Here is a 15,116-nt window from a genome sequence, read left to right as displayed (position 1 = left end):
ATTTGTTTGACAGTTTTAATTCTTGGATCTCCTGATTCCTGTGCTAATACAGCACATCTGGCTGAAATGATAATGAACTGAAGTGATGAGTTCTTGCTGACCAAGATATTTCCCCAATGAAAAATTTGTTAAAAATTACAACTTTCTTTCCCCGATACATCAATATTTTGCAATTTTAAAATGTGTTTGTTGATGGTCTGGTATATAAGCTATGTTGAATAGCTTCATAGTTTACCCTCCGATTGGATCTTTGATAGTTGTATAACCACTTAAAACCAGCCAGGAACTGTCTGTCCTGAGGGAAATCACAGGACAGCTTTATAAACACTTGCTGGGTAGCATTTATCCAAGTTAAACTGTTACTCCAGGCAGAATTCTGCGCAATGCAGAATTTGAGCAGAATTGTAGAGTCACGCAGAATCTCAGCCAGTGTCAGCTATCGGGTCGCGGCATCAGCAGCGATTCCCACACACTGCCTGCCATTAACCCGGGAGGCTTCCGAGTTAGCGGCAGGCAGCGTGTGTGAATTGCCGCCGATACCATGACCCGATGAAGCAAGTCTTACTACAGAGAAAATCGGGCCTGGGGGATGGGAGGAAGAAAATTGTTGGCACGGGGAAGGAAGGGTGAGAGGAAGGAAAGGTGCTGGCACAGGGGGAGGAGAAGGGTGAGAAGAAGGAAAGATGCTGAAACAAGGGGAGGAAGACTTGCATGATGAGGGGAGAGGGTGAAATGTTGCACATGATAATGGAGGGAAGAGACAGATGGTGCATGGAGTGGGATAGAGAGGGTTGATCCAGGGTACAAGGCAAGGGGTGTGACAGATGGTAGACAGTGGGAAAGAAGCAGAAATGTTGGATATGGCATTGGGAGAAAGGGAGAGAATGCTTCATGGGAGAGGGGCGCAAAAGAGGGAAAGAGGTGTTGGACATGGGGTGGATGTAACTGGGAGAGAGATGCAGGAGGGGGAGGAGGGCGATATTGGATCCAGGAGCAGAATGGAGTGATAGAGAGATATCTGGCAATGGGAGTGAGGGAAGAGAGTGGGAGAAATGCTGGACCATGGGGGAGAGTGCAGCAGAGAAGAGACAGATAGAGACAAAGAGACAGATATCAGGCTAGTCCAGCAAGGTCCTCCCAGTGTTATCCCCATGGTTGATGGTCCCTCTCATGTATCCCAGGATGCACCGGGAAAGGGAAGGTCCACCATTTCGATGAGGCGGGTTTGCAGGCAGGAGGGACTGGGCATTCCTCCTGCTGCCATCTTTTTAAGGTACAGGGGCTGGGTGTGTGGGGGAGCCAATTAACAGCAGCAGGAGGAAGTGGGCATCCCTCCTACCGATGATCTTTGCTGGGGGGGGGGTTGTCCAGGTGGTCATGCAGTCTTCATAGAGGGGTCCTGGTGGACAAGGCAGGAGAAGCGGGCATCCCTCCTGCCGAGGATCTTTGCAGGGAGGGGGTGTCTGGGATCTACACAGAAGGAGTGAGTGTGTGTGTGGGGGTGGGGTCCCAGGTCATGCAATCCTCATGAAGGGGTCCCGGTGGCCGAGGCAGAAGGAAGTGGGCATCCCTCCTGCCTCTCTTTATTTTTGTTCAGGGGCATCACTGGGGAGCCAGCACAACTTTTTTTATGGGGCAAATATCACACACACACACACACCTGTGCCCATCCAAAATCAAATGAAAAAATATGGCAGACCTGTCGGTAATCTCGGGTCCTTAGTAGCCATCACTAGATTTAAGGCATGCCCTAGCATTGTTATGACCAAATGTTACCTTAGACAAGACAGCGTCCCATTTTAAATAAATTTCTAAGGTGCTCTTCAAAAGCCTTATTCCCTCTTAATAGTACTTTGAATGATGTTCTAGCCTTTTAAAATGAACTTTTTAATAGACCTCAGAACCACCACTCCTCCGTCCCACCTGGGTGTTATAACGGGGAGTCGCCAGTGGTGCACTCCTCACCAGTCTACGCAATTTACATAATGTGCAATTCTTATCGTTTTTTTAAACCTAAATTTTACTTATCTTGGTAATGGTGAACTTTTAGTTCTCATTGTAGACTAGCGGTGAACATAGTTATGGGCATTGATCGGAGGGTATGTTTTAATATTAATGACCTCATTTCAATACTAATGAAGTTATTTGCATGGCAGAGTCAGAGAATGTATGAACGCAAGGAAAAGCATGAAGTGAGCAATTGTGTACATCGGGTTGGCAAATTTGGTCATCCCAACACCAGTTAAACTGGTTTAGAGATGATTGTTATACGATCAGAGAGTTCAGTGCATCTGGACCTAAGTGCTTTGGAAATGAGCCCCATAACCTGATCTCATATTCTTTCTGAATAGAATTTCAAGGACTGTTTTAGATGACCCTGCTCTAGTGTGACTACTGAGAAAAGCTAATTAAGCAAAGTAACAGAGATAATGACAATAGATAAAGCCCACATGGCCTATCCAGTTTACCAAACCACACTAACTGCTAAGCCCTGAAATCCTTTCCCATCCCTGTTTCCTGAAATCAGATCCTCCTTTTCACTAAATGTATCTTTTCTTTATCAGGCAGACAAAACCTGAGATGAAGTAAATCAGGCAAAAACTTTTATTTTTGAAAGACCACTAAACCTCTATACAAAGACTGGGCTTTTTTATGCCATAATTTGTGAAACATCAATACAAAATGTTCGCTGATCCTTTAAAACACAGTACAATACCGAACATTTACAGGACTTAAGCATACAGGTGCCATTAGGTGCCATGTTTAAATGGATCTTACACACACAAAAGTTTTTTTCCTCATTTATGCTCAATCTTGTGCTCCTAAAATAAAAGTAGGGGTAGCTAAGATTTTCAAAACTTAGAAAATGATGGGCTGATAAAGAACTCCAGTGCTATAGGGAACAGTGCCAAAAAAAATAACATGGAGACATAAGAATATAAGTAATGCATCTGCTGGGTCAGACCAGAGGTCCATCATGCCCAGCAGTCCGCTCACGCTGCGGCCATCAGGTCCAGGACCTGTATAGTAATCCTCTATCAATACCCTTCTATACACTTTTTCTTCAGGAAATCATTCAATCCTTTCTTGAACCCCAAAACCATACTCTGTCCTATCACGCCCTCTGGAAGCGCATTCCAGGTGTACCCTCTGGGTGAAGAAGAACTTCCTAGCATTGGTTTTGAATCTGTCCCCTTTTAATTTTTCCGACAGCACACATAAATAAGTCCCCAATGTTCAACATTAATAACGTACAAATTATAATGTGCATTGTGTAAAAGGGAAGAACGAGCCTGAAGCATGTGCACCGAGTTTTGCAATAAGCAAAGCTCTTGTGTGCATGCCCATTCAAACCTGGAATTGAGGCACACATCAGCACCATTCTGCTCCTGAAATATAAGTTTTTCAATCTATTTTTTTTTTTTCACTTTATAAGGTTATATTTAAGCGCAGAAAACAGGCGCCATGTGTGCTTCCATTTTCACACGCATTTGTTACTCGCCACTGGCGCCCTTCCTCTTTCAAATAAAATCAAACCCGGCAAATTTTAAAAGGAAAAATCATGAGAAACGCTCTCCTCTAACCCCTCAGCCTCAGAGCTGGTGGTAGATTTCTAATGTTAGGGAAGGGTTTTTATGTGTGCTGTTTCTCGGAACATTAAGAGAGAATAGCTAATAATCTCATTTACATCCATTTGCCTGCATTTAAATGCAATTTGCGCTAATCTTTGGCACACGTTTCCTGCGCTAGAGCCTTCTGCACGAGTGGTGCTCGGACCGCTGCTGTTCAATGTATTTATAAATGATCTAGAAATAGGGACGAAGTGCGAAGTAATAAAATTTGCAGACGACACCAAACTATTTAGTGGAGTTGGGACTAAAGAGGACTGTGAGGATTTACAAATGGACCTGAACAAATTAGAAGAGTGGGCGACGAGATGGCAGATGAAGTTTAATGTAAAGAAATGTAAAGTCTTGCATGTAGGAAACAGTAACCCAAAGTACAGCTACACGATGGGAGGGCTGGTAATGGATGAAAGTGCCCTAGAAAAGGACTTGGGGGTAATAGTGGATAAGACAATGAAGCCATCGGCACAGTGCTCAGCAGCCTCTAAGAAGGCAAAGAGAATGCTAGGTATTATCAAGAAAGGTATTACAACCAGAACGAAATAAGTTATCCTGCCGTTGTATCGGGCGATAGTGTGCCCGCATCTGGAGTACTGCATCCAATATTGGTCGCCGTTCCTTAAGAAGGATATGGCGAAACTCGAAAGGGTCCAGAAAAGAGCGACACGATTGATAAAAGGTATGGAAAACCTTTCATATGCTGAAAGATTGGCGAAACTGGGGCTCTTTTCCCTGGAGAAGCGGAGACTTAGAGGGGACACGATAAGAGACATAGAGAAAGGGAATAGAGAAAGTGGAGAGGGACAGATTCTTCAAACTTTCAAAAACTACAAGAACCAGAGGGCATTCGGAAAAATTAAGAGGGGACAGATTCAGAACCAATGCTAGGAAGTTCTTCTTCACCCAAAGGGTGGTGGACACCTGGAATGCGCTTCCAGAGGTGCGATAGGACAGAGTACTGTATTGGGGTTCAAGAAGGGATTAGATGATTTCCTGAAGGAAAAGGGGATAGAAGGGTATAGATAGAGGATTACTATACAGGTCCTGGACCTGATGGGCCGCCGCGTGAGCAGACTGCTGGGCATGATGGACCTCTGGTCTGACCCAGCAGAGGCATTACTTATGTTCTTATGCACACATTAACACTGGTGCAAATTGCCTCCAATGCCAGCATTAGTTAACAAAAATAGAATCTCAACAAATGCTGCAAAAAGATACTTGAAAGATACAAAGCAGGGAGCAGCTATGCCAGTAGACAAATTCTCCGGCACAAACACAATTGCTAAAAATTGTCCCACAAATAAGATAAACAATAACAGCAATAATGATAATAATAAATTTTTTGTGTAATACGTGCCCTCGGGGTGGACAAGTAAGCGAACAGAAAGAGCAGCCCTCACAGACTTGAATCAAAGTTGCGTGAGCGATCACAAAGCACACCATCATGGGGCACATATGTGTGCTTAAAGTGTAAACGTGCGTTTTGAGCAAAATAATAGTGGCAAAGTTTGCTAATAACACAGTGTAGTGTCAGAGAACTGTCCCAGCCCCTTGGCGAGATACAAGCAAAGAACAAGGTACTTAGAGTGTTCCAGAAGGTAAGCAGATCTAGCTCAGAGATGGAAGAAGTTACTACATTCAGAAGTAAGTTTTAAGCATTGGAGCCTTTTGGAAACACTGAATCTATCACCAACAGTGCTTAATTAATTCAGGCACAGCAGAAAGGTGACAACAGTAAGGCTAGACCATTTTACAACAATACTCCGGTAGTGAAATCTTACTTCTTGGCTAGTTTCACTATCTCCTAGCTGATTCCTTTGTAAATGTTATCTTCCGATAAGAGGCTTTCACAAAAAGGGAGAGAGAAAAAGAGTGAGAGTGCCCGAGAAAGAGAGAAAGAAAGAAAAACAGAGAAAGAGAGAAAGAAAGAAAAACAGAGAAAGAGAGAAAACACCTCTGTGGATATTGAAGGATCCAAAGGAGTAAAGACTAGGCATTCTTCACCAGTCTAGCCAGGGATTGCACTATTCAAATCCATGTGCTGACCTAAAACGCTGCTCAACAGCACTGCAGCAGATAATATAGGCCAGCTGGCACGTCAAAGTCCAGATGATTTTCTAAGCTCCTTTGTCTCTTTATGAGCCCTCGCGTTCTCCTGGCTTCCTTTGTTAGATGTTTGCACGAAAAATCATTTTCACTGTCACATTCTTGGCCCCCAGGTAACAGCCAAGGAAATAGTGCTACTGCCCTTATAATAAGCTCAGACTGTGGGGAGTAGCCAGTTGAGAACTAAGGAAGCCTGGTTCCAATTTCAATGTGGCTCCTAGTGACCTTGAGCAAGTCAAATAGCACACATATTGTGGGCCCTTCAGGGACAGGGAAATACCTGAACTACATATGAAAAAGTGTCAACCCAAAATGCAAATATTCTTTGATAGGAATGTACTGTATTTTCCTTTGTTTAGCTTCCAGCGTCATTCACAGAAATTTTCATTGGGAGGGGTTCAGGACCAATACTGTCAAGAGTATGCAGTATTTATGACACGGGGGAATAAAAACAACAACAACAAAAAAAAAGTTTCAGGTTTCTCCCTTTCATTTCAGGCAGCAAACGACACAGGCAAGGTCACTGGCATTGTCTGTGTCATTATAAAGGAACTTACAGTCTTACTATCTGGTCATCAGCATGAGGATGCTCCTCCCAGGTGTACACCACTCCCAGCTACCGTTCTCACAGCCCTCAAACAGATCTGTTGTAGCATACGATGCTTGCCAACAGGGATGACCCATTCATGGTTTTACAACATAGCATGCAGGGACTTGTACATAAGAATTGCCGCTGTTGGGTCCATCGTGCCCAGCAGTCCGCTCACGCGGTGGCCTTCTAGTCAAAGATCAGCGCCTTAACTGAGACTAACCCTACCTGCGTACATTCTGGTTCAGCAGGAACTTGTCTAACTTTGTCTTGAATCTCTGGAGGGTGTTTTCCCCTATAACAGCCTCCTGAAGGGCGTTCCAGTTTTCCACCACTCTCCGGGTGAAGAAGAACTTCCTTACGTTCATACGGAATCTATCCCCTTTCAACTTTAGAGAGTGCCCTCTCGTTCTCCCTACCTACCTACTGTATTCTAAGAAAAGCAAGACTCCAAGACCCTGCCTGCAGTGGGGCAGACACAGGACTGGATCATCAAGGTCAGTCTAACTGGAACCAGCTCCTACCCCTATGCTGTGTCTAAATTCAAGAAGGCGTGGGAAAGGCACGTGGGATCTCTCAGAGAGAGAAAGAGATAATGGTTACTGCTGATGGGCAGACTAGATGGGCCATTTGGCCTTTATCTGCCATCGTGTTTCTAGTCTATGAACAAATCTCCAGTGCTTTCACTATCTAAACATTTCTCTTTCACTCATTCTGCTTGGATGCTGGAAGGGGGTGGGCAGCCCAAACATCCAGGAGCAGTACTTAGGAGTCTCCTGTTTGGGTTTGGCCATAGTTTACAATTCTTCAGCGTGGCAAAGGCCGAGGGCACTATAGGCCAGATTCTGTACACAACGCCTAAATTAGCAGCCGCCTACAGAAATGGTACCAGCCGTGTGTCAGTCGTGCTTCAGTGCTGTGTAAAGAATTGTGGCTAACGGCGCATGCCACAAAACTTAGCTACGTGCAGTGTAGGCCAGGGTTTTACTGGCCTACTTTGCAGACACCTATGTTATTTTGAGAACTGCCCTAACCATGCCTACTTTGACCTTAAACACCTCCTTAGACACAATCACAACGCTTACCCTTGTAGGCGTCTACCAGTGCATATTTTTTAATGAGTGTTTAGTCAGTTTTTAACAGTACGGTCAATAAAACAATTACCAGCAAGTTAGGCAGTGGTTAAGAACCTATCACCACCTAACTTACAGCACCATGTATAGAATCAGGCTTTATAGATCTAAGGCTCCCAGAAAGGAACATTAGCCTTATACAACAGCAACACCTACTGACTGGTCAATAGCATATGAGGATAAGGCTCCACTGAGAGTCCTATACTTGCTACATTAAATATAAAAAAGAATAGGTACTACTATTATTTAAAATGAGGGAGGGGGGGGAGTCACCCAGATAGCTGCTCAAAAAGGCTCAAGCACCTCAAATACTCTGCAGACAGGCTTGGCTAAGCCAGAAATCTAATGGACCATGAAGCAGTTACCAATAAAAAAAAAGTCACCTCAACAAAATGAGAAACTTGGGAATATATATATATATTTTTGCTTATATCTGGGTGTGAATCTAGGCTCAAGACCCTCAAATACTCTGCAGACAGGCTTGGCTGAGCCAGAAATCTAATGGAACATGAATCAATTACCAAACCAAAAAATGTCACCTCAACAAAATGAGAAACTTGGGAATATATATATATATATTTTTTTTTTTTTTGCTTATATCTGGGTCTGAATCTATCAGCAGAATGTTTCTGCAGAAGATGGACTAAACTACAAGGCTGATGGATTCCCAATGACTTTCAGTGGAAAGGACAAGCAGAGCTGAAATAACACTGTAGTATTACCATAGCAGCGCATAGCCTCTGGGATCCTTCAGAAAGTTACTTTCCTCCCTTTCCAAGGTGGGCGCCTCCGTCTCTCACTAGACAGCTTAAACCCATTAAAGATGTCAGTACAGACCTGCAAGTACTAATTATACTGGGCACAAAAACAGTGGCATAATTATCTGCTCCAAAGCAAGAAACTCCCTGGCTGACCTGCACTTGAGAAACCAAGCCAGTACGTGAAACATTTCTTTTTTATTATTATTAGAATCAAACAAGAAATTGTGTATTGTAGTGTGTCAGCAAAAACTGGCTTGCAAGAAAAAAAAAAAACCAACACCCCTCCATCGACTACATTATAAAAGTAAACAAAACAGTTTCAGCAAATCTATCACGCGATCTATACTAGAAAACTCAAAAATATTCATTAGCATCGCTTCTAGTGTTCTCTCTCTCTAGATAAGACCATTAATCTTTTTCATCCGTACCTATGCATAATTTACACAAGAGACAACTTTTCCAAAAATAATTAAGGGTGCTCAAACCAATGGACACGGAAGAAGTCTGGTCAATACCGGAGGTGCTCAAGCCCCCACAAAACTGGCTCCTATACACCTGATTATACAGCAAGTAACAGAATAGGCAAAACAACCTGCGAGTTCACTTAAGTGGCTTTTTTTTTTTTTTTCTTTCCCAACTTCCTGTTGGTTCTGGCATAAGTAGACAATAAAAGACACCAAAGAAATCTGTCTCCCATGTTTTATTTAAAACTGCTGTTTGTTGCCCATCTTAAAATCCCTACTGTACCTGAAGGTAACTCATCTCCAACTACAAGTGAAAAAAAAAAAAAATCGTGAGCCAATTTAATATATATACATAAATTAAAACACAAAAGTAGGAAACTGATCCGTTTCGGCTTACTGCCTACCTTCCTCTCGCTGCAGGTATCACTCATACACACACACCGCCGCTTCCTTCAAAGGACCGGAACTTCTGATTTTTAACACATTGCTTTTCTTTCTTATTCCATTACACTCTATAGGGGGGGGGGGAAGGGTTTAGGCTGAGCACAGTGGCATCCCGTACGGACGGTCAGAGACTAGTTCAAAGCAGCTCCCAGCTTAAAGATCCGTGAATCCGACTCGGAGCTTAGCGCACGCATGCATACAAAGGAGCGGCCCAAAACAGTGACAGATCGCAGCCTGACCGGCCGCACTCTTAAATCGGGTGGGGGAGGGCAGAGAGCGCTCCGGCCCCTCCCCCCTAGGGAAAGGGGCGCAGCGCGAGGCGAGCGGAGCTTACCTTGGCCGGGAGCTTTTTCAGTCTTAAGCCGCGGTCTCCGGAGCAGCGTTGCTGGCCATGGCGCATCCGCATGCGAACAAAAACCCTGGGCGATCCCTCCCCCTCCTCCTCCTCCTCCTCTTTCCACTCCGGAGCCAAAAAACTTGCCCCCTCCACCCTGTCGCTGCGAGAACTTTTGCCCCCTCCCCTCGGTGCTGCTCGCTGGCTCGGGAGTGCGGGGGGGAGGGGCGGCGATTCAGGCGTTGCTAGCTGTAGAAAGAGGGGGTGGCTGTCGGGGACATGCTGCCGGACCGGAGCAGGAATAGTACCCGCCAGCCCTCCCGGCAGGAAAGGGAGGAAGTGAGGCAGAGAGGGGGAGGAGGCGAAGGCAGAGGCTAAGCCGGCGGCACCCCCCCCCCCCCCAACCTCAGCACGACCGGCCCGCGGCGCGCAGAAAAGGACGGGTGCACAGCGCCCCCTAGCGCCGGTCTCGGCTCTACAGCCGAAAAGAAAATCCTTGCAACTCCATAGGACAGGTACCAACTTTTCAAACGCATTTGAGGCTTTAGGTGCCAGTTTCAAATGCCTTCACGTTATCTAAGGAAAGGTGATCGGGTTAGTAATTCTGATCATTCTGAAAAGTTGGATCCTATGATTGGAGGTGATGGATAGGAGGTGCTGAAAATTCAGCGTTGACCTCCCCCCCCCCCCTCTCAAGATACAGTAACTTTATTACTCCTAGCAACCTAGGAGATTTTGGTAAATGAATGGGACTCCTGAATCTGATCATTCCAACAACCACAGTTCCCAAAACAATAATATACAAATATATATTTGCACATCATACTTTTAAATATTACATATGTATAATCACCTGGATTCTATATAAGGTGCTTTGAGTTGCAGTTGTAAATTTGCATGCACAACTTAATTTATTAGTGAACCAATCAGTGCCAGTAATTGACCACTAACTAGAAATTATTGGCAATAATTAAAATGTACAAGTGTATCTTTTTAGGCCTATTCTACAAAGTAGTGTGCATGAAACAGAAAAGGGGTGTGGCCATGGGAGGAACATGCCGGGCTGTGCGTGGGTGTTCTGTGGTGTAAATGGTTGTGCCTAAATTTAGTCACAGACCCCAGAGCTAAGTGCTACTCTATATAAACCGTGCCTAACTTTAGGTATGGATTAGAGAATAGCAAGATTAGCACTAAGTGAGGTGGGCTCAACTCTGATTTTTTTTATGCCACTTATAGAATTTCCCCCAATGAGAGCAATTTCTAAAAGCCATTTAAAAAGCAAATTGGCTATTTGAAAACTGTTTATGATATGGACTTGGCATTCTTTTATAACATTTGATTTGTTACAATTGAATACAGAGAGAATCATGCAGGTAAAAGTACAAGCTGATGATATGTTTTGATTTGACAGCACCCCCCAAAAAGGCATTAAAAATATACATTTAAATCCAGCATTATTTCTGTTCTATGGCTGTCCCAACCAGCCATCTAGTTTACATAATAGCTGGGCCAGCCCTCATGGGGTTGCTAAACACAACACAAATGACCTCTCCCTGGCCAGAAGAAGGAATTTGCTCAGCATGGTATGATATCCTCACTGCTTCAGTTGGCACTAGTGCTGCCCGAGTCAGGATAGGAAAAAAAATTTGATTCGATTTTCATGCCCAATTGGGCGTTTGTTTGTTTTTTGTTTTTTCAAATATCCTGGTGGGTTTATTTTATAGCCTCTTCACCCCCTTTGCCTTCTCCTAACCACACTGGTACTGTGATGTAAACAAAATAAGCAAACAAAAAAAGACTTTTCCTCTCTCTGTTAAATCCTAACTCACGTTTGCAGTCTAACACCAGCTCTGGCAGGATACATGTTTCAAATCTGATATATTGTAATCACAAAACAGAAAATAAAATTATTTTTTTCTACCTTTTGTTGTCTGGTCATTATTTAAATCTTGTTGGTCCCAGGCTCTGGTTGTCTTCTGATAACTTGCTTGCTAACCATCCATCTTCTATCTCTGTCCTCCCCTTCCATTTCCCTTCCCTCCCCTAGAGGTCTGGCATCTTTCCTTTTTTTCGTCTCCATCCACAGATCCACCTTTTCTCAACTACTCTTTCATCCAGCATCTCTCCCTCCTTCCCCACCACCCCTCCCTTTCTTTTCATAACTACCCTCCTATCCAGTATCTCTATTCCCCCCTGCACACCATCCCTTGTGTTCAACTTCTTTCCCTTTCTGTTCCTTCCCTCCCTAAATCCCATTGGCCATCATCTCTCTCCCCTCCTCTGTTTTTAGACCCATTATTTCTTCCCCCCCCCCCCAAAGTCCAGCATATGCACGTCTCTTTGAACCCCCCTTCCCTCCCTCCCTCCCTCTGTGTGCTTCTACACCGGCCCCCCTTCCCTGAAGGTCTGCCCCCCCAAAGGCCTGTGCCACCATCGCTGAAGGCCTGCACCCCCTCCCCCCGAAAGCCTGTTCCCCTTGAGGGCCTGCACCCCACCCCTGAAGGCCTGCCTGTCCCCCTTTAAGGCCTGTGCCACAATTCCTGAAGGCCTGTACCACCCTCCCCCCCCCCCCGAAGGACTGCACAATACACACACACCCGGAAGGCCTGCGTTTTCCCCCTGGCCTCCTGCGCATCCGATATCAGCAGCCTGCAGAGAAGATCGCTGGTGCTAACGATATTTGCAAGCTGCCATAGGCCTTCGGAGCTGTTTCCTCTGCCGCAATCCTACCTCTGACATCAGAAGAGGGGCGGGACCGTGGCAGAGGAAACAGCTCCGAAGGCCTATGGCAGCTTGCACAGATCGCTAACACCAGAGATCTTCTCTTCAGGCTGATGATATTAGGGAAATGGATTTGCGGGAGGCCAGGGGGGGAAGCCAGACACCAGCACTTCCCAACTGACCCTCCCCCCTCGCTCTCTAAAGCAGGTGCGGCAGCGGCTGGCCAGCATGAGGCAGCACTGCCGCTCCTGTTTTAGGGGGTGAGGAGGGAGGGTCAGATACCGAATCGGGAGGCCGATTTTTTTATTTTGTTTTAAATCGATTCAAATTGATTAACTGAAAGTGAATCAGTGAACCGATTCGAATCGTGAATCGGGCAGCACTAGTTGGCACTATTAGAGAATGACATGGGGAAAAATTTTAATACCGTTCCCGCCCCGTCCTCATGAGCTCGTCCCTGTCCCTGTGAGTTCAGTCCCCGTCCCAGCCCCACGAGCTCAGGCCCCATCCCTGCAAGCTCAGTCCCCATCCCCACCCCCACAATCTCGGTCCCCGTCCCCGCCCTGCAAACTGTCAGATCCTACCCGAACAAGCCTCTAATAGTTATGATTTTATACTGAACTTATTTTATTAAAGTATAGAGAGACATTCTGTACAATTGTCATTTTATAAACACAAATAATACAGAGCAAGGATCAACAAAATCCCTGTCTCCCCTCCCTTTCACAAATATCCCCTCCACTATTGTGAAAACTGAGCAAACCAAATTACTACAGAATGCTACATAGAAAAATCAAGTTAATAGAATACTTCAGTCACACATGGCAGGAATAGTGTTAGGGGAGTGCAATTAGGGCAACTGCCCCTTGGTCACAGAGAGAGAGCCCTAAGCCAGCTGGAAGCTAAAGAAGCACAGCCTGGGCTTTACGGTCCCCAGTTATATCTAATACCAGCTCTAGCAGGATATATATTTCAAATCTGAAATATTCTAATCACAAAATATAAAATAAATTTATTTTTTCTACCTTTTGTTGTCTGGTAATTTTATTCTTCAAATCACATTGGTCTCAGGCTTTGGTTTTGGGTTCCTTCTGTCTTCCTTGTGGCATGGCTGGCTCCTGAAGGTAAAATAGGCACAAGAGGTGCTGGGGAGGTGATGCCGAGTCTGACATGGGCGAAATTTTTTTTCCATAGAAGCAAGACTTTTTACCACTACCACCGGACGGTAAAAGGTCTTGTCCCCGTTCCCATGGAAAAAACCAATTGCAAATGTCTCCATTCCTGCGGATTTACTGCGGTGACCATGGTTTACCACGATAAACAGTCCCTGTATCATTCTCTAGGCACTACAGAGTACTACTACTACTTTCCATTTATATAGTGCTACTAGATATATGAAGTACCAGCCAAGGCTCGTGACATTACTGGGTTTGCAGGTGAGCGGATTAAGCTGGTCTCTTCACTGCCGGCTCTCTTCTGAGCTGGCAGTCTGCACTTTGGATCCCACTTCCCTATTTACACTAATACAGGGCTGTCAAACTCAATTACATAAGGGGCCAAAATCTAAAACACAGGCTAAGTCTTGGGCCGAATTTTTTATTAAGATACTTAGGGTTTTTTTTATTAAGGTACACTAAATGTGCACATTAATAAAAGGACCCCTTAGTCTTAGTAGAAGTATAGGGTTACAACCTCTCCAACCCCACGCCGGCTCTGTGATGTAAACAAAATAAATAAAAAAGACTTTTCCTCTCTCTTTTAGGTCCTAGTTCATGCTTGCTGTTTAACACCAGCTCTGGCAGGATACACGTTTCAAATCTGACATATTGTAATCACAAAACAGAAAATAAATTATTTTTTATACCTTTTGTTCTCTGGTCATTATTCAAATCAAGTTGGTCCCAGGCTCTGGTTGTCTTCTGATAACTTGCTTGCCAGGGTCTCCCGCCCATTTGTCCATTTCCATCCATCTTCCATCTCTTGTCCTCCCTTTTTATTTCCCTTCCCTCACCCGGAGGTCCCTTTTTATTTCCCTTCCCTTTTTCGTCTCCATCCCTACAGCTGCAGCGATGGACCCCACCATCACCAGATCCACCATCTCTCCTTTTCTCAACTATTTTTCATCTAGTATCTCTCCCTCCTTCCCCACTACCCCAGGGTACACCATCTCTCCCTTCCTCTTCACAACTACCCTCCTATCCAGTATCTCTATCCCCCCTCTACACCATCCCTTGTATCCAACTTCCCTTTCTGTTCCTTCCCTTCCTCCATCCCATTGTCCACCATCTCTCTCCCTTTCCTCTGTTTTTTAACCCATTATTTATTCTCCTCCCACCCCACCCTCAGTCTGGCATATGCACTTCTCTTTGGACCCCTCTTTCCCTCCCTTCATGTACTTCTACACCAGTCCCACCCCACCCACCCCTGCCCCGAAGGCCTGCATGTTTTCCCCCTGGTCTCGCCTTCAAGATTTGGCCCGCCGTTCCTTCCCTTCATCCCGGCTTCCCGGTCTCATCTTCAAAGCAGCCTGCGAAGGATCGCTGGTCGGCTGTAGCGAACCTAGTAGGTTGCCTCGACCTCCACAGCATGTTCCGTCTGCCGTGGTCTCACTCCTCCTCTGACATACGGGATCGCAGCAGAGGGAACTTGCTGCGGAGGTCAATGGCAGCCTGCTAGGTTCACTACAGCCAACTGGTGATCCTCTGCAGGCTGCTTTGAAGATGAGCGCGGGAAGCTGGGATGGAGGGAGAGAAGGAATTGTGGGCCAAATCATGGGCCAAATTTAATTAACCTGTGGGCCAAATTGGCACGTGGGCCTGAGTTTGACACCCCTGCACTAACAGCTCCAATTTCCCAAGGGTTGGAGGAAGCATGAACATATCAAAGTAGTGCTTGATATTGCATTGTTCAGTGCTAAGCAAGAAATTCCATTACGTGG

General features: G+C 45.2%; 1 protein-coding gene across 1 annotated transcript in view; it reads right to left on the bottom strand.

Moving 5' to 3' along the window:
• The window catches only part of CEMIP2 (cell migration inducing hyaluronidase 2), a 181,318-nt gene extending 171,521 nt beyond the window's left edge, over positions 1 to 9,797 (bottom strand). The window contains exon 1 of the mRNA XM_033962543.1: positions 9,458 to 9,797. Within this exon, the coding sequence (XP_033818434.1) occupies positions 9,458 to 9,529 (72 nt within the window). The 5' untranslated portion in view covers positions 9,530 to 9,797. The remainder of the gene's footprint in view (positions 1 to 9,457) is intronic.
• Positions 9,798 to 15,116: the final 5,319 nt, after the last annotated feature.

The sequence above is a fragment of the Geotrypetes seraphini genome, chromosome 1 (genome assembly GCF_902459505.1).
Source record: "Geotrypetes seraphini chromosome 1, aGeoSer1.1, whole genome shotgun sequence".
NCBI classification, from domain to species: domain Eukaryota; kingdom Metazoa; phylum Chordata; class Amphibia; order Gymnophiona; family Dermophiidae; genus Geotrypetes; species Geotrypetes seraphini.
This window is presented reverse-complemented; position numbering and strand designations above follow the sequence as displayed.